Source organism: Ursus americanus, chromosome 32 (genome assembly GCF_024610735.1).
Source record: "Ursus americanus isolate L20-20 chromosome 32, mUrsAme1.1.p, whole genome shotgun sequence".
Lineage (NCBI taxonomy): Eukaryota > Metazoa > Chordata > Mammalia > Carnivora > Ursidae > Ursus > Ursus americanus.
The window spans coordinates 7,804,688-7,824,069 of record NC_142158.1 but is presented as its reverse complement, the minus strand read 5'-3'; the positions used below and the strand labels follow the sequence as shown (position 1 = coordinate 7,824,069).

General features: G+C 40.6%; 1 protein-coding gene across 6 annotated transcripts in view; it reads right to left on the bottom strand.

The window, feature by feature from the left end:
- Nucleotides 1-3,171: 3,171 nt before the first annotated feature.
- RIPK1 (receptor interacting serine/threonine kinase 1) overlaps nt 3,172-19,382 on the bottom strand; it is a 38,861-nt gene continuing 22,650 nt past the window's right edge. For 5 of the 6 annotated variants that reach the window (XM_045811571.2, XM_045811574.2, XM_045811573.2 and 2 more), the window contains 5 exons: nt 13,531-13,607; nt 9,777-9,873; nt 8,336-8,902; nt 6,984-7,127; nt 3,172-5,263 (listed from right to left, as the gene is read on the bottom strand). In XM_045811571.2, coding sequence (XP_045667527.2) covers nt 4,977-5,263; nt 6,984-7,127; nt 8,336-8,902; nt 9,777-9,873; nt 13,531-13,607 — 1,172 coding nt within the window. In that variant the 3' untranslated portion in view covers nt 3,172-4,976. The remainder of the gene's footprint in view (nt 5,264-6,983; nt 7,128-8,335; nt 8,903-9,776; nt 9,874-13,530; nt 13,608-19,382) is intronic. The other variant, XM_045811572.2, reaches the window with a different exon arrangement.

Here is a 19,382-nt window from a genome sequence, read left to right as displayed (position 1 = left end):
CTGGTTAGCCTTGGCTCCAATTATTCAGGATAGCAATAGCTTCCTTGCATATTACATTCTGTCTCCTCCATGAGACCCCTGTATTGTAACAGTCCCAGATACACAGTGCTTTTTAAAGTGTTACAGCCATGGAAAGTTCTGATACCTGCAGTTTCCCCACTAGCCCTTTGAGTTTCTTGAGCAATAAAGGCAAGGCTGGCTTAAAGATGGATTATGCAAAAACATTCTCTCAACATAAATGTGTCACATCAATTTCCCGCATAGAAGGAAACAAATACGTTTTAGCTGACTACTATCATCTGACTTTCAGAAACCTTTGGTGGGTCAACATTTCCTTATTTTTCCCTGAGACGTTGATTTGGGATTTCTGGTCAGAGATCAGGAGAGTAAAACTAATCGTACAATTTTAACCTGTTATCCTACCGAGAAGCAAAAACGGTAGCACTGTGAGGCTTTAGGTTATTGGTGTCACAACTGATTTTTAAGTGCACACTTGAGAACTAGTCCTTTAGGTGTAACACTAGCGTGCAGTTTAAAAAAGAACTTTGTGCCAGGCACCTTATGATGCATTATTTTGATCCTGACATCAACTTTATTGCCCTAGTTCTAGAAGAGAAAATAGAGGCTAAGAGAGGTTAGGAAGCAGGCCCTCCATGCACAGCTGAAGAGTGGCAGATGAGAATTGAAGGCTGCTTGATTTCACAACCTGTACTTGGATTGTTATTTGTTATGGAATTCACTGGAATAGCATTAGGCCTTCAATGATTTCTTTGTAATCAGATACTTCTCAAATCTTGACCATAGAGACACCTAATGTTTTGCTTTGCTTTGTTCTTTTGTTGTTGTTTTTCTTGACTTCAGTCCTTTGCAGTGAAATTGCGCATTAACACTGCCCTGATTGCAATGGGTAAAAATCATTAATCTTTCACTTCTTACTCCTAAAACACTAAAACCTGATGAATAAAAGTACACTTAAAATGTAAACCGTGATGATGAGGGAACAGAAGGCAAGCTGAGGACAAAGAAACGGACGCCCTGCGACACCCCCCCCCCCCCACCTCCCCGGGATGTAGGTGACATTCCTCAGGCACTCCTGGCTGCCCTAAAGGACAAAGAAATAGTTAACCTATAGATACCACAATCCTGCAAGACTTAAGTCTGCCTCGGTTTACAAATGTCTTAGCAGTTTACAAGAACAAAGCATTTCTATCACTAACCTAGCTTCCGGAAGGGAATGTAGATACAATTAAATGTCCTTATAATCTGCAGCCTCCGGGAAGTTCCCAACTATCTTTATGTTAATGTCTTACTAGAGGGGAAAAACAACCTTAATTTGACAATGGCAAGGTCTCCAGTATCCTGTGAGTCTTCTTTAACATATGAAAGTATTTCTCAACCTCCCTTTTTCCTTACCTCCCCCAACCCCATGGTATATAATCAGCCACCCCTCACAACCCCGGTGCAGCAGCTCTTTCTGCTCACGGGTCCTGTTCCCGTGCTTTAATAAACCACCAATTTTGCACCAAAGACACCTCAAGAGTTCTTTCTTGGTCGTCGGCTCCGGACTCTACCCCACTGAACCTCACGAGTATTCCGTGTCCTCATCATTTGGCGCCCAACGTGGGGCTTTGAGTCTTTACAGCCGGACTCTGAGCTTCGGTGCAAAATTGGTGAGTACTTTCTCTCTTCCTTTACTGTCATTTCAGGGGCTCTTCAAGGAGTACGGTCTTATTGGAACACTTTCATGTCGCTAGGTTAGGCCGCAATCCTCTAGCCCATGGCTACTCTATGGGGAGGAAAAAGCCTGCCTTTTGACTGGAAGTTAGTACCCTGGCCAGGATGGTAATAAGACCCAGAAACTTGATGCCCTCTTTTTACTGCTGTCCTTATACAAAGTCATCTGTCTTGGGCACGGGACAGCCACCTAAGTGACTAGCACGGCTGCCAATCTTAAGACTCCCGTGTGAGGTTTCCTCCTGATGGATCTAATGCGATCCCCTCCACATTCCTGGTCTAGCCACTTCTGGCCGCTGGACCTCCCCTGAGAGCCGGCCGAAACCAGTACCCGATTGAACTAAAACCCAACCAGGTACCGTTTCCTAGGGAAGTTGGCTGTAAGGACATGTGTTGGAATGTCGCTCAGACCATGATGGATTTCTATCTTTACTGTTTCCTGTCAATGTCCTCTACTAATTACTTAGGCTACAAAATTTGGTAATTTCCCCCTTGTTAAACTTTTCTAGTTTTCTCCATGGGTTAAAAACAGCTGGTTCTTCAAGGCAAGGTAAAATACTTTCAAGGCAAGATAAAATAAGGTGTGACCTTCACGGCACGACCTTCAAGGCATAACATCCAGTCCATTCACCAGGCACCCATCGGCAGCCTAGGATGCGATGGGGTAGGAGAGGGACGCCGGCATCCGTCCTACGGGTCTTTTACGGCAGGAATGCCTTCACAGGAAGGCAGGATTATGATCAATAGCAATGTCTTGTTTGAGGGACGCCTCTGGTCGCTTTGACACACGGGAACCTCTGACATATCCTGCGTGGGATGCCACGTGGGAGTTGGGGGGGATTTGGTAATGGACCTTCTTTACTTTTCTGAGCGTGGCCTCGTAGGCTGCTTCTTCGGTTCCCAAGGATTCTCCTTTGGGGTGCCTTCTAACCCATTGGAACCAATTCGGATTCCAAAATTTAGGAAACCACAGCAAGTGGAAAATCTGCTCATTTCACAAGGCTGCAAGAGTTGCAAGTGGATGTTATTTACAGTAGAAACCTTAGGGTCTGAGTATCTTCTGTGGAACCAAGTAGGGATAGTCTTCTTTCTCATTTTGTATCCATGTCATCTCACTTAATTGATTTCCTGCCCAACTGATTTTCTTGTATTGAAACTCTTCAGACAGAAATTGGGCTCTTTTCAGCCCAGTTTTTAGAGAGTGGGGGCTGAAGGAAAGCCTTCCGAACCATGTTTGAAGGACAGTGGGGCTGCAGACTCTCAAGGCAGCATCCTGAGAGCCAAAAAGCTGTCCAGAAGTTTCTCCTCTTTTTACTATCAGCTTCCTCTTGCCTGCTAATAGCAGGACGGTGAAAGGGAAGAGTACATACAGGAAATGCCAACTTAAGTGGAGAAGCCCAAACGGTTTCATTTATACAAACACATCATTTCAGTTGCTTATATTTGAGGTACAAAATTTTATTTTTAAAAGTCCATTAAAAATACCATTTTTGCCTCTTAACATGAATCATTCAATTGCTTTGGAATTTAGAGAATTTAAACACTTAGGACAGAGGTACAAGGGATACATTTAGAAAAGCAATCATCCGCCCACTCCTTTCTAGCAAAGCCTGGGACTCTTCCTCCATCCAATTTTTCTTTTGGTCTATGTAATCTAATGCTATGTGGTAACTAAGTAGTGAGCCTGGATATGTGTGGATAAGACACAAGGTTCATTACTTTGTAGCAGTGTTCTTCTCAACTGGGGCAACTGTGCCCTTCCAGGGAACATCTGGCAATGTCTCCGGACATTTTGGCTTGTCCCAACTGGGGACAGGAGGAGGGGAGAACAGCACTATTGGCATCTAGTGGGTAGAGGATACTTTCAGAAATCCAGATCCTACAATGCTCGGGACAGCCCCCACAACAAAGAATTATCTGGCTCAAGATGCCAATAGTGCAGAAGTTGAGAAATTCTGTTTTGTAGTTCTACTCCAGGTATAGGTGTAGGTGTGTGTGTGTGTGTGTGTGTGTGTGTGTGTGTATCAGCTAGGGCTAGCGGGATTTTAGAATCAGAACCGCAATACTGTTATCAGCCCACCAGATGGAAGAATCTGTTCTGACATCCAGAGTCACCATACTGCATCCTTCTCTCCCTCCTTCCCAGAAGGGCAGAGCACAAGGACACACACTGTCTGTTTAGCCAAGTGCAGGCAGTGATCCTTGGATGGCCTGCTTGCCTCCAGTCTTCTAGTCTTCTGGTTCCTTTCACTCATTCCTGAGTTTCGAGTGGGCTTTGAAAGGCTGGGTGTCAGAGGCACCATTATCAGGCTGTAAAGCGTCCTTTTTTGACATCACAGCTGCTCACAGAAAAAAATGAAAATATTTCTACAGTATCCTGGGGTAACCTGAGGAAGCTGCTCAACAGTGATCAGCCCTGAGACTCCAGTCCCAGCCAGGTGGGAAGAGATCCATATCCCCTGCACTCCCTCTGCAGGGCAGAGAGGCTGGGAAAGTGTAAGTGGAAAGAACTTAAAAACTGCATCAAGAATTGATGTAGTCACAACTGGCAGCAATTTCTTGCAACAACCGCCTGGAAAACTCTGATATTTTTGTTCTCTCTCTCTTTTGTTTTTGTTTTTTTTCTGTTTTAGTACTCCCTAAAATCCCTTCAGGTAATTTATGGAGTGGAGACTGCATGTAATTCTTGAAGCCTGTAGTGACTGACACAACATTTGATACTGAAGTTAAAAGACCTTATAGTTTTGGAATGAACTGTGGTTAGAATACCAGAAAAAACCTAGGTGAGGAGAACGCACAATTTCACCGTACTTTGGTTATAACAGGAGCCTACGTGGAGAAGAGAGCATAAAATAAAAAAGTTGACTTTGTTTACGTCCCCGGATTTTTTTTTTTTTCTTGCTGGAACAAAACTCCAGGAAATTAAATGAATGGCACTGTTGAAGGTTATGGAATGAACTGAAAGAAAATTATCTTCCTCAAATATCTCTCTCTCCCTTTCAAAACACAGGCTTCTTTTTGGATTGGGTCTTGGCCATTACTAGGTCTTCCTGGTTAGCAGGTTGCTTGCTGCAGATTTCTTTCCCATTCTCCAGCTATGGAATGCAGGAGATTTTTATGCAGACAGAGAACCTGTATCAGTGAGGAAAGAACGCTGAAGGATCTGAGGCAGTACACTTTCAGTGGGTTACGTATTCACAAGGTGAGGAGATTACCTCATGCTGCCAAAGCCCCTTCTGGAGTTAGCTCTGGCTGATATGTACCAAATAGTTCAGAAGGTCTATTCTGGAACACTGGTAGAGCGCATAGGCCAGCTTTCCCACCGTGGCCCCCTTATTGCCTTCCCTCATCAGCCACTTTTGGAGCATCTGGTAAACTTTTTCTTTTAGTCCATCGCGCTCATAGTCATGGTCAATTTCATCAATCTGAGGTTCAGTGAAGCCCAACTTACGGGCACAGTTTTTCCATTGCTTTCCCAGATTTTCCCTGACTGGGTCCAGATGTTTATCTGTCAGACTAGTGACATTTTCTGCCAAACAGAAAAGAGAAGAAGGCATCAGGCTACAATCCATTTGAACATTCTATTTTCAAAAACCTGTATAAAGAGTATTGGGAGACAGTAAAAAAGATAATTTAATTATAGAATTGTTGACCCGTGAGGTGAGTCTTTACCTGTCGGGAAGCCCATTTGGAGTGTTTCAGTGAATACCACAGAGAACCTCTTCCTCCTAGCAGATACCTCTCTGAGCCACAGCTGATGGCTTTGGGAATAAAAGCCCTGCTTGGCTACCAGGCTGTTCTATACAACCTTAGCCAGTGGCCCTGTTAATATCAGACCTTCCTGATGTAAAGAGGCAAAACACCATTTTTGTTCCTTTTGGCATTGTCTACTTATATCTGGTTAGAATCAAGGTCATTCAGCTCCTGATCCCCTGCACCCAACAGTTCACTTTCCTCTTACTTAGGGAAACCGAGACCATCAAGTGTGAACTCGTGCAAGTACCATGCCTTCCTTTGTCTTTTACGGAATGAGGTATCTACTTTTCAAGGTCTATTTTGGGACTCCTCTCTCCTCTACCCTAAGTGCTACCTTCTCTTCTCCTACAGCCACAGCCTCCCTTTCTACTGGTTCCTCCTCCTTAGGCCTTCATAAAAATAACAAAAAGAAATTAAAGTAGAAAACCACCACCACACACACTTTCCTTGATCCTCATCTCACCCCAATAAGCTGAATATAAGGAAAACGACATCTCACACTCAACCCCCCAACTCCCATTCTTTCCTTAGCTCCCCATAATGCAGCTTCTGTCCTCACTACTGGATGTCAGCAACCCCAAAACCTCCCATGACATTTCCCAAATTTTGTCAATACCTCTCTGGGAAAGGGACCCTTCATCAGATTCTCAAAGGTACCTGTGTCACCCCAAAAGTTACGAACCTCCTAAGGGGGACTATTCTTCAAATTGATTGGGCCAGGGATTGGCAAACTATGGCCTCTGGGCCAAATCTGGCCTGCTGCCTGTTTTTGTAAATAAAGTTTTATTGGAACACATCCACGCACATACGTACATATCATCTGTGGCTAGTATTGTACTACAATGTCAGTTGAGTAGTTGCAACAGAGACCTCAGGGCCAGTGAAACCTAAAATATTGACTATCCGGCCCTTGATAGAAACATTTTGCCAATCCTGGGGTTGATCACAAAGCTGGGTTCTTAAATCCCGTTGTTTTGGCCTCATGCTCGTGTTTCCCAGGTTGTGTTTTGGGATTCATGTTATGAGCCTGTGTAGTGGAACCCTATAAAAGAAAGCTCTCTTGTTTTTATTACAGAGGTGCTGTTGAGGGAATAGTCTTCTATCTTTTCAGAACCCCTTTTGATGAAGATGTGAGGGAACTACCTCTCCTAGGTCTAAGCAGTGATATTGATCACGATGACGATGATGATGGTGATGTGTTCAACACTTTCACAGATCTTACTATGTGCCAGGCAGGGTTCTAAGCTCTTCGTACATATTGACTCATTTAATTTTCGTAACAAATCCGTCAATTAGATATTATACTTATCCCCTTCTTAAACATAAATAAATCATAAAGGAATTATATGGAAATTACAGAGACACTTTACAGAGAAAACATGGGGCAACTTTCAGCGAGAATAATCAGAGAAATTTCAGGATTCCACTGTATCCCTCTAAACAATGAGAAAGTTCAAGGTTGCTAGACAATGGGTCCTTAAAGGGCATCTTACCAAAGATATCTTGGTACTTAGAAGCTGGCTCTTCTTTCAAGTTCATGTCCGGTAGCACTGAATTCATTCCACCAATCTCCATATAATTATGGTCTCCAACCTGAATGCCAGCACTGTTGTATATGGCACATTTCACAGACTCATCTGAATCGAGTGAAACACACAGGTAAGTATATTTAGATTGAAAGCAAGAGAAATAAATACAACATGGTAAAAGGGTAGAGCTTTACTCCAGATGCATAAGTTAAATTATTTATCCTATGCCAACCTTTGAAATTTTCTTCTTTAAAATGTAGCTGAACCAACCTCACATCCATCAGGATGACTATTACAAAAAACAAACACAAAAACAGTAACAAGTGTTGGCAAGGATGTGGATGAACTGGAACCCCTGTGTGCTGCTGGTGGGAATATAAAATGGTGTGGTAAACAGTATGGAGGTTCCTCAAAAATTAAAAATAGAATTACCCTAAGATCCAGCAATTCCACTTCTGGGTATATACCCAAAGGAATTGAAAGCAGGGCCTCAAACAGATATTTATACACCCATGTCTACAGCAGCATTGTTCACAACAGCCAAAAAGCGGAAGTCACCCAGTGTCCATCAACAGAGGAACAGATAAGCAAAATGTGTTATCTACTGGCAATGGGATAGTTTTCAGCCTTAAACAGGAAGGAAATCCTGACACACACTACAACATGGATGAATCTTTAGGACATTGTGCTTAGTGAAATAAGCCAGTCACAAGAGGACAAAGACTGTACGATTCCACTTATAAGAAGTACCCTAGAGTAGTCAAATCCATAAAGATGCAAAGTAGACCGGTGGCTACCAGGGACTAGGGGGAGAGGAGTGGGGAATTAGGGTCTGATGAGTACAGAGTTTCAGTTTGGGAAGATGAAAAGAGCTCTGGAGATAAATGGTGGTGATGGTAGCCCAACATTTTGGTTTCATCACAAATGACAGTCTTTGGCCTATATAAGGTAAGAATTAAAATATCCAAGACTTCTTTCTTAACCTTCAGAAAACAGCAAGCAAGTAAAAGAACACAAGCAATGACCTTCGCTTCCATCAGAGATTGGGTATAATGGGACCACTGTGATGCAGATTAGAGCAGAAGACAGCTACCAATGAAAATGACCTGTAACCCACCATTTGCAGGCAGCTGCAATGAATCCCACCCAGACCGAGGCAAGTGGTCTGATGGAGACTATCCCACAGGTGCAAACTGCATCTGGCGTCCAACGACCACGAGCAACTCACCTTGTTACCTCAGAGTCTACAACAGAGCTAATGGCTGCTTTATTTTCAGAAACATTTAAAAAAAATTATAGCTAAAAAAACTGTTTACCTCTTGAAGGGAAAGAGGTGAATGGAATGGTGGGTGTGTTTCCCAGTAGGTTGGTCTCAGGCACTGGAGTTTTATGCACGCTTGGCATATGGCTTGGATTTGGCCCATACCAAACTCTTGAGCCTGCCGTTCCCAGATCCTGTGGTCTTGTTCCAAAAGTGAATGGATTGTATAATCCATTGTTCCAGTATAGTACTTGGGGTTGGCTGGTTAGCCCCGTTGATTGATGTAGGGCATTACCAGGACTGGCTGCACTAGAATAAGGAAGGCCTTTTACTCCTGGGTTCTGAACGTTCTCATGAGGTCTCTGCTGCGCAAAAGGGTCATGGGAGACCCTTCGTCTCCTTTCCTCTTCTCTATTATAAGCCACATTCTGTCTGAGCGGTTTTGTCTGCCTATCCATGCGGCTTCCAAAAAGATGGTAGTTGGCTTCCTCCTGGAGTTTACTCTGCAAGCTGAGCTGATTCTCCTCCTGCTGATTATCTAGGGAGGGAGCGAACCAGGACTCCTCCACGGGACCTATCCCAAGTCCCTGGGAACTGTGCAGCGAGCTGGGCTGTTCTGGGGCTGAGAAGAAATGATCAACATTGGAAAGAGTTTCATAAAGCAACAAGAAGTAAAATAAAACCTGAGCACCATCATACATCTGTATCTCAGAATAGCATACTGAAACCTTTGAGAACAAAAAAGCATTTACTTGACCATCCTCTTCCTACAAGTTACGTAGGTAATTCGTAGAAGTCCATGCATGGTGGTGAGAGAGCAGTGGGGAAATGTTAACGGGCAACAGAAACGTGAGTGTCACAGGAATGACCAAGGAAGAAAGGGACTTGTGTTGTAGCAGAGACGGTGGCTGTCGCCTTGGCGTGATGCGGGGACTATAAGGTAAGAAGAGGAGCAGCTTGGTGGTAAGCACCTTCCATGGATTCTTTTATTCTTTAAAAGCCCTGTAAGGGTAGGAGCAATTATTATCATGATTTGATGGATGGGGTTTACGAGAGCTTAACTTGCCCTAGAAGAGATAGCTAATGAGTGGCTTCCATATCCTATACTCTGTTTTCCCTTTTGTTATAATGAAAAAAGTATCCCTCCTTGAATCTGAGATCAACCTCTCTGCTTGTTCTCCCAATCTGTCATCCCTGACCTCAAGGACCTTGCTTCCACACACGTCCCCTCTTGTTCCTGAGTTGTCACTTTCTCCCTATCAGGTATGTTAGGCCTCTTATGTTCAGGATGCTTTGTGATTTTGGTGAATGCACTGTTATTTACTATTTCAAATATATGTATCTTCACTCCCAAATATATTATAAATTCCTTTAAGGCAGGGGTTAAATTTTATAGCTTCTTCTGTTTCTTATAAGGTCGTGAAGAGTATTCTCGAGAGCGGAGTGAATGCACGAACAAACAAGTGACTACATTACTTTCAGTCATAGGGTGTTACCTGAATTTGACCTGCTTGGAGGTATTGCTGTACAGTCAATCTGGAGAGAATGCATTCTCTTCACAAATGAATTCTGGGCTGCATCTGGATACTCTTTCTGTAATTAACAGCGTACGTGTATACTTTAGTGAAGAGTAGAAAATAGTTCCAGAAAATTATTATAAGAAAAATGAATCTTTTCAAACAGTAGAGGTTTCATATAGCTCTAACAAGGAATAAATCTTTCTTTAAAAAGAAACTTTTTTCCCCAAATAGCCAAAACAATCTTAAAAAGGAAGAACAAATTTGGAGGGTTCACACTTCCTGATTTCAAAACTTACTACAAGACTACAGTAATCAAAACAGTGTGGTGTCAGTCTAAGAACAGGGCAGAGACCAATAGAAGATAATAGAGAACCCAGAAATAAACCCTAGCCTGGCCAACTGATTTTCAACAAGGGTGCCAAGACCATGCAGTGGGGGAACACAGGATATCCACACCTAAAAGAATGAAGCTGGACCCTTACCTTTAATATATACAAAAATTAACTCACATGGACCAAAGACTGAAGCTTAAGTGCTCAAACCATATAAACATTAGAAGAAAACATAGGGCAAAAGATTCATGACATTCAATTTGACAGTAATTTCTCAAATAGGACACCAATAACATAGGCACCAAAATAAAAATCAATAAACTGGACTACATCAAAATTAAAACCTCTGCATCCAAGGACACTATCAAGAGAGAAAAAAGATAACTCACAGAATAGGAAGAAAAATATTTGCAAATCACGGATCTCTGATAAGGGATGAATATCCAGATTATATAAAGAATTCGTACAATTTGACAATAAAACACAAACAGTTCAATTAAAAAGGGCTTGAATAAACATTCCTCTAAAGAAGATATACAAATGGCACAGGAAAAGATGCTCAACATCATTAGTCATTAGGAAAATATTCATCAAAGCCACCATATAAGATATACATGACTTCATACTCATTAGAACGGCTATATTTAAAAAACAAAACAAGGGGCGCCTGGGTGGCTCAGTCGTTGAGCGTCTGCCTTTGGCTCAGGGCGTGATCCTGGTGTTATGGGATCGAGCCCCACATCAGGCTCCTCTGCTATGAGCCTGCTTCTTCCTTTCCCACTCCCCCTGCCTGTGTTCCCTCTCTTGCTGGCTGTCTCTCTCTGTGTCAAATAAATAAATAAAATCTTTAAAAAACAAAACAAAACAAAACCCAGAGAATGAAAAGTGTTGGTAAGAATGTAGAGAAATCGGAATCTTCTGCATCGCGGGTGGAAATGTAAAGTGGTAGGGCCATTACAGAAAACGACTTGATGGTTCCTCAAAAGTTAAATATACTATTATCATACGACATAGCAATTCCACTCTTACGTATATACCCAAAAGAATTTTTAAGGGAGGAGCTCAAAAAAAATTGTACGCCAATGTTCATAGCAGCATTATTCTCAGATAAAAGGTAGAAACAACTTAGTACCCATCGCGGCTGAATCAATAATCAAACTGTGATATACACATAAAATGGAGACTTATTCAGCCTTAAAAAGAAATGAAGCTCTAACACATGCTACCATATGGATGAACCTCGAAAACATTATGCTTCGTGAAACTGGGTAGACACAAAAAGACAAATATTGTCTGATCCCCATGTCTGTAAGGTACCTAGAAGAGGCACATTCATTGACAGAAACTGGAATTAAACGTTACCAGGGGCTGGGGAGAGGGAGCAATGGCGGGCTCTTGTTTAATGGATATTTAATTTCTGTTCGGGATTTTTAAAAATGGAAATGGAAACTAGCGACGTGTGTACAACATTGTGCGTGTACTTAACGCTACTGAATTGTATACTTAAAAATGGGTACGATGTGGGGCGCCTGGGTGGTGCAGTCCCTTAAGCGACTGACTCTTGGTTTCAGCTCAGGTTGTGATCTCCGGGTCATGAGATAGAGCCCCGCGTTAGCCTCTGCGGTCAGCACCCAGTCAGCGTAAGTCTCTCCCTCTCCCTCTGCCCTCCCCCTGATGTGCGCTCACTTTCCCTCTAAAAAAAATAAACAAATCTTTAAAAAAGAAAAGGAAAAATAGGTAAGAGGGTAAATTTTGTTATATATATTTTACCAAAATTTTAAAAAGTAGAAAAAGAAACTTTTTTGCTATAAAAGTGATACTACTCATTATTGAAAGTATAGAAAATGTACAGAATTATGCTTAAAAAGAAACCTACACGTACTGCCTCCCCTCCAAGCACAAAATTAATAATATTTTGGCATTTCCTTTAAGTTTTTTTCTTCGTCATATTTGCATTTTGTTTTAATATGTAGTGTTTTTGTTAGTCTTCAGTTTTAAATTTTTCTAAGTTCCACTGTGACTTCCTTTTTGATCCACAGAGTATTTAAAAGTACATTTTTTAACTTCTAACCACATGAGATTTTCTAACTTTAATTTGTAGCATAACTGAAATAAAATCGGAGAAAATTCTTATATGATTACAATCCTTTTAAATTCGTTGTTAATTGTTTTATTTCCCAGGACATGGTCAATTTTAAAGTATGTTCTGTGTGTTCTTGAAAAGCCTTTAAAGGTAAGTATTCCACAGTTATTAAGTGCCGTCTTTTATATATTTTCATTCATTCAAACGTTACTCATGTTCTTCAAATTTTCTATATCCTTACTGATTTTTTTGTCCATTTGTTCTATCAGTTAAAGAGAAATTTGTATGAAAATCTCCAATTTGTCTATTTTTCCTTTGAGTTTTGAAAAGTTTTGCTTTATATATACGGAGACCATGTGACTAAGGGCATATTACATATTTAAAGCTGTTATTATCTTCCTGGTGAACTGAACTTTCTATCATTATGAAATATTCCTGATTATTGTGGTGTAGTGACTATCCTTCCTGTCGGGCTTTGGATGCCCAAGAATGGTTTCCATTGGATACCTCTCCTTTTAGAGTGTAGGTATCCCTCAAAGGTCTGGTAATTCTTGACTCTCTAGTTTTTTATCTGTATTTTAAAATCTCCATATGCCTGCCTGTTTTATCTACTGTAGTCTCCCCCTCACGATTATAGCAGCATGTTGCCGTAAGACTTATGCCAGCAACTTGTTTCCTAAGTGTGTATGTAGGGAAGGTCTTTGTTTCTCTTGGTTACTTAGCTGGTAACAACCTTTGACATACTTCTCAGACCCCAGACACCCAATTTACTGTTTCAGGTTGGGGCAGCTACTGCTCCCGTTTGTTGCTCAGCACAAGGGAACTCTTGTAACTCGCACAACCATGGTTCCCAAAGGACAATCTTACCATCATGGGCCAGGTGACCATTCTGTTTCTTCTACACACGGACGCAAGGCTTGCTCCGCCAGTACTTCTTCAGCATAATGTTCTGGGTTAGCATTTTCTTCTTCTGTTCTATGACTTGGCAAATATAATTCTGTTGGCTTTCTACCTTTCGAGAGTTCCTCAAAATGACTGATCCACCTACGGTACTTTCCATTCTATTCCGGTGACATTGTGCTTTTGTTTTCAGATTGCTATATATAATTTCTCTCATTTCATTAGTTTTGATGGAGGAATGGGTCCAGTATGCCGACCTGATGATATCTGTATAAAACCCCTAATTTAGTTTCATGTGGTTATCAAGTTCACTTACCTTAAATCTTGGTAACAAATTACATTGCTTTGTTTTTCAAGATTGATAATATATATGCTTTGATATGTTAATGCTTTGAGTACCTGCTATGTTACGTACCTTTAAACTTATCACATCGTCTTCTACATTTTCTTCTAATTGATCTACATAAAAAGGCCTGAATTTTTCTTCAATACCTGTAAAAAAAAAATAGTACTTTCAATTTCTTAGGTATTTTCTAAAGTAAAATTTAAATATTAGTAATCTATTATCTTTGAATCACTTAACCTGCGGACAAACCAGTAAAATAAAAATTTTAATGCCAAATCACTGACTTACATGAACAGACTAGTAAGACCAATAACTAGGTGGACAGAAGGAGGGACAAAATAACACTGGAAACAAGAGCTACTGCCTAACAGCATGTTTCTCTGGCTGCAGCACAGAGATCTATCTAATATGAATTACTCTCCAAGTGAACAGGGATGGACAGACTCCTTGTTTCTGTCTCTCTGGCATCAGAATTACTATAGGACAGAATACTCTGAATAAAGATTTGATATAAAGAGCTAAAAGCTGCTAGCCTTAAAAGAAAAAGGCACCTTCCACTTTCAGGAAGATGAAGTAGACATATTTTTCCTCATTTCTCCCTCTAAGCACAAGAACCCCTAAATATCACATATAAAATAAACATAAAAAGAGTCTGAAAGGAGAAAAGAAAAGGACAGACATACTAGGGACTTTGGGATCTGAGGAAAGACATAGCGATGAGTTCACTAGGATTTCTTTCTGCCTCTTAGATCCCAGACTTGGAGTTAAGGAAGACGGCAACCCAACAACAACAGAAAAAGCCTAACAAAAGCCTGCTCTTTCTAGCCAAAGGACTAAGGAAGGGGCAGCTCAGCAAGACAAAAGACCTTTAGTCTATAACCACTCTCCAGCCAGGCATCACAGAAAACACTGGCTCCACTCCCAACCTCGCCACCAAAGGCCAAGTAAGGAGAACTAAGACTTCCAAACCTCATGAAACTGTAACAGCGTACTCCAACACCCCCACCAGGGTGATGTCAGAGAAGGTCAAATAGCAAGCCAGGTCCTTCCTTCCTGCTAGATGGTAATGAGCCTCTCTATGCGGTGGCATCAGTGGACTGTGAGGGTAAACTGGACTTGCACCCTTACTTGGCAATAATAAGGTGCCCTCACCCATTCCAATGGACAAGTGTCAGGGGAGGCCCCAGTGGGAGTCAGAATTTTCACCTCCCTTGCAGTGTCCATGGAGACCAGGTGGAATCCACTGGAACTTCCACCCTGACCAGTACAAACAAGGAGGCCCCCTGCCTCAGACGTCAACAGGGCTCAGTAGAAAACCTGGACTTACTTCTACCTGTCAAACAAGGTGGCAGCCACCCTTCCACTGCCAAAGCCATGTCAGAAAAGCCCAGCTAAAAGAGAAGGCTTGAAGAAGATCTGGAATCTCCTAATACTGTAAGAAAATGTACAAGTTTCAAGAGAAAAATCACTCATCACACTGATGATGAGGGAGCAGAAGGTTTGGCTGAAGACAAAGCATAAACTGACACCCTGCAATCTCCCCCCACCTCTCACTCTTGGGTGGGACATGTGTGACATTCTTCTAGGAAGCTCCCAACCCTCTCATGCTAATGCCTTGCTAGAGGGAAAAACAACCTTAATTTGACAATGGCAAGGCCTCGGGTATCTTGTGAGTCTTCTTTAACATATGAAAGTACTTTCTCAACCTCCCTTTTTCCTTACCTCCCCCAACCCCATAGTATATAATCAGCCACCCCTCACAACCCGGGGCAGCAGCTCTTTATGCCCACGGGTCCTGTCCCCGTGCTTTAATAAACCACCAATTTTGCACCAAAGATGTCTCAAGAATTCTTTCTTGGTCATCAGCTCCGGACTCCACCCCCCTGAACCTCACCTATATTCCAAAACCACATCACTAAGAACCAGGAAGATCTAAAACTGGAGGAGAAAAGATAATCAATCAATAGACACCAACACCAAGATACCAGAGATATTAGATTTAGCTGTTTAAAAAATGCCATGATACAAATGCTTCAACAAGCAATTACAAATAAGCTTAAAACAAATGAAAAAACAGAAAGCCTCAACAAAGAAACAGAAGATATAAAAGAAAGCTCAATGAAATTTTTGAACTGAAAAATATAGTAAGCCAAAATGGATGTGTTCAACAGCAGAATAAAGGGGAGAGAGGGAAGTCAGTGAGCTGGAAGACAGAATGATAGAAATAACCCAATCTGATCAAGAGAAAGAAAATAAACTGAGAAAAAAAAAGGTGTATAGAGCCTAGGGACAGGTGAAACTATAACAAAAGATCTAGTATTTCTGTTATCCTAATCTCAGAAAAGAAAAAGAGAGCATGGCTAAAAAAAAGTACTCTTTAAGAGATTAATGGCTGAAAGCTGCTCAAATTTGGTAAGGGACATACACCCACAGATTGAAAAATCAAAACAAAACTCAAACAGAATAAACCCAAACAAATTCATACCAAGACAAATAATAATTAAACCTCTGAAAGATAAAGAAAAAGTTATGAAAGCAGCCAGACAAAATACCTTACCTATTGGTTAAAAAAAAGGATTTCTTACCTAAAACCACGGAGGCCAGAGTAAGTGGCACAATATTAAGTCCTGAAAGAAAGGAACTGTCAACGCAGAAACCTACACCCAGCAAAAATATCCTACAGAAATGAAGGTAAGATCAAGATATTCTCAAATGAAGAAAAACTATGATAATTTGTCCCTAGTAGACACAACCTCAAAGAATGGCTAAAGGAACTTCCTAAACAAGAAGGAAATGATAAAAGAAGATACCTTGGAACAATAGGGAGGAAGAAAGAACACTTGTGGTATAATTAAAAAGCAAATATTTCTTCTTTTTCCCAGCTTCAGCTGGTTCATGGCAGAGAGCTCCCCAAATCCCTGGGATCTCCTAAGCAGTAAGAGTGTCTTTTATATGGTAAGGAATGGCTCCTAGCTAGAGGGATGGGGAGGAGAAGCTAGAGAGCTTCAGGCTGGGAGCTGGTTACCAGAAAGACCTAGTTAGGATTATAAGGCTGGAGCTTTCAGTACCACTCCCTGTCCACCAGCGAGGGGAGAGGGAATAGAAATTTAGTTCAGTCACCAATGACCAGTGATTTAATCAATACTGCCTACCTAATGAAACCTCCGTGAAAACCCCTCAACAATGGGGTTTGGAGAGCTTCCACCAGTGAGTACATTGTTGGAAAAGTGGCATGCCCAAAGAGGGCATGAGAACTCTGTGACACACCACTCCCACCACCAATAACTTACTTAATGAATCTCTTCCTTTGGCTATTCCTGAGTTGTATCCTTTATAATAACCCAGTTAATATAATAAAATGTTTTCCTGAGTTCTATGAGTTGTTCTAGTGAATTATTGAACTTTAAGAGGGTATTATGAGGACCTTCAAATTTGTATTTGGTGAAACAGCAGTGTGGGTAGCCTGGGCATCCTATCTGCATCTGGTGTCTAAAGTGGGGACAATCTTACAGCAGGGCTAAGCCCTTAAACCTGTGGAGTCTGACAATAACTCCAGGTGGTTAGCGTCAGAATTTAATGGAACAGGACATCTAGTTGTAACACCTTTAGTGTCAGAAGTAGTACTACAAAAAACACCCCAAACACAGGAATAAAAAAATATGGGTAAATACAACACACTTTCTTTCTCTTTTCGAGTTTTCTAAACTATGACTGACAGTTGAAGCAAAACTGTAACAATGTCAATGTATTCTAAAATACGTAGAGGACATACTTAAGGCAATTATATGCAGAGAAAGGTAAAGGAAGTTTTTCTACTTCACTCAAACTGGTAAAATAACATCAGTATACTGTGATAAATTATGTGCAGATAATGTAACATCTAGAGTATCCACTGGAAAAACTACCCTCGAATATACTATTGATAAATTCAGGGGCGCCTGGGCAACTCCGTCAGTTAAGTGTCCAGCTCTTGATTTCAGCTCAGGTCATGATCTCAGGGTTGTGAGATGAGCCCCACATTGGACCCTGCGCTGGGGCATGGAGCCTGCTTAAGATTCTCTTCCTCTGCCCCTCCCCTGCTCATATGTGCAAGCATTCTCTTTTTTTAAAGAAAAAGGGAAAGAAAGAAAGAAAAGAAGAAAGAAAGAGAAAGAGAAAGGGAGAGAAAAGACACTATTGATAAATTCAAATGGGATTCTAAAAATGTTCAAGAATGCACAGGGAGGCAGCAAAAAGAAAACAGAGAAATGAAAAACAGAAAGAACAAAAACCAAAATAAAATGGCAAATGTGAGCTCTAACATATCAATAATTACACTACATTAATATGGTCTAAAAACACCAATCAAAAGACAGACATTGGCAGAATAGATTAAGGAAACCCAGGTATATGCTGTCACAAGAAACTCACTTCACATATAATGATTATAGACAATTTAAGCTAAAAAGATGGGGAAAGATATATCATATAAATATTAATAAAAGGAAAGAAGGGTGGCTATACTAATATCCAATAAAGTAGACCTCAGAGCAAAGATGATTACTGGAGACAAAAAGGGACATTTATAAAATGATAAAAGGATCACTCCATCAAGACATAGCAATCCTAAAGATATATGTCCAAACAACAGAGATGGAAAATCTATAAAGCAAATGATGATAAAACTAAGAGCTGACAAGTTATAGCTGGAGATCAGCCAAGGCATAGAAGAGCTCAACATCATCACCAACAGGTTCTAACACTCTACCCGACGACAGCAGAATAATCCATTCCTTTCAAGAGTCCACAGAACATATCCCAAGATACACCATATCCGGGGCCACAGAATAAACCTCAATAAATCTGACAGAAGTTAAATACACAGAATGTGTTCTCTGACTAAAATGAAATCAAGCCAGAATCAGTAACAGAAAGATAACAGGAAAATCTCCAAACTCTTGGAAACTGAACAACTTCCTTCTAAATAACGCACAGACCAAAGAGAAAGTCTCAAGGAAAATTTAAAAATGCAATGAAGTAAATGAAAAAAAAAAACCAATATATCAAAATGTGTGGGACATAACTAAAGCAGGGTTGAGAAGGAAATTTATGGCATTACATACACATTAGAAAAAAGTAAAGGTGTCAAATCCAAATCAATAATCAAAGTTCCCACCTCAAGAACTTAGAAAAAGAAGAACAAAACAAAAAGTAGAAGAAAGGAAGTGATGAAGAACAGGAATCTATGAAATGGAAAACATAAAAACAATAGGGTAAATCCATGAAACAAAAAGCTGGTTATTTGAAAAATCAATAGGATGACTGACAAAGGAAAACAGAAGACATAAACAGTATCAGGAATGAAACAGGGGATATCACTACAAACGCTGCAGATATCTCAACAATGATAAGAGATACTACAAACAACTTTACACATACAGATTTGACAAATGAAATATACTGAATGAATATAGTCCTCAAAAAATACAAACTACCACAAGCAGAACTACCAAAGTATTTGATACACTACTTTGATATAAAAGACTGCTCTGATGTAAAACACATCATCTTGATAGCTCCTATATTATAAAAGAAATCAACTTTACAATTTAAAAACTCCCAAAAAAGAAATTTCCAGGTCCGGATAGTTTCTTGGGAGAATTCTACCAAACTTTTAAAGAATTAACATCACTTAACCCCCATTCTCTTCTAAAAATAGGAGGGAAAACTTCTCAATTTATTTTATGAAGCCAATATTGATCCTGATATCAAAACCAGACAAAGATAATACAAAAAGCAGAAAGATATAGACCAATATCCTCATGAATATACTTCCAAAAGTCTCCACAAAATATTAGCAAATGGAATTTAGCAATATATTAAAAGATCATACACCACTACCAAATAGGTTTTATTCCTGGGATGCAAGGCTGGTTTGTTAT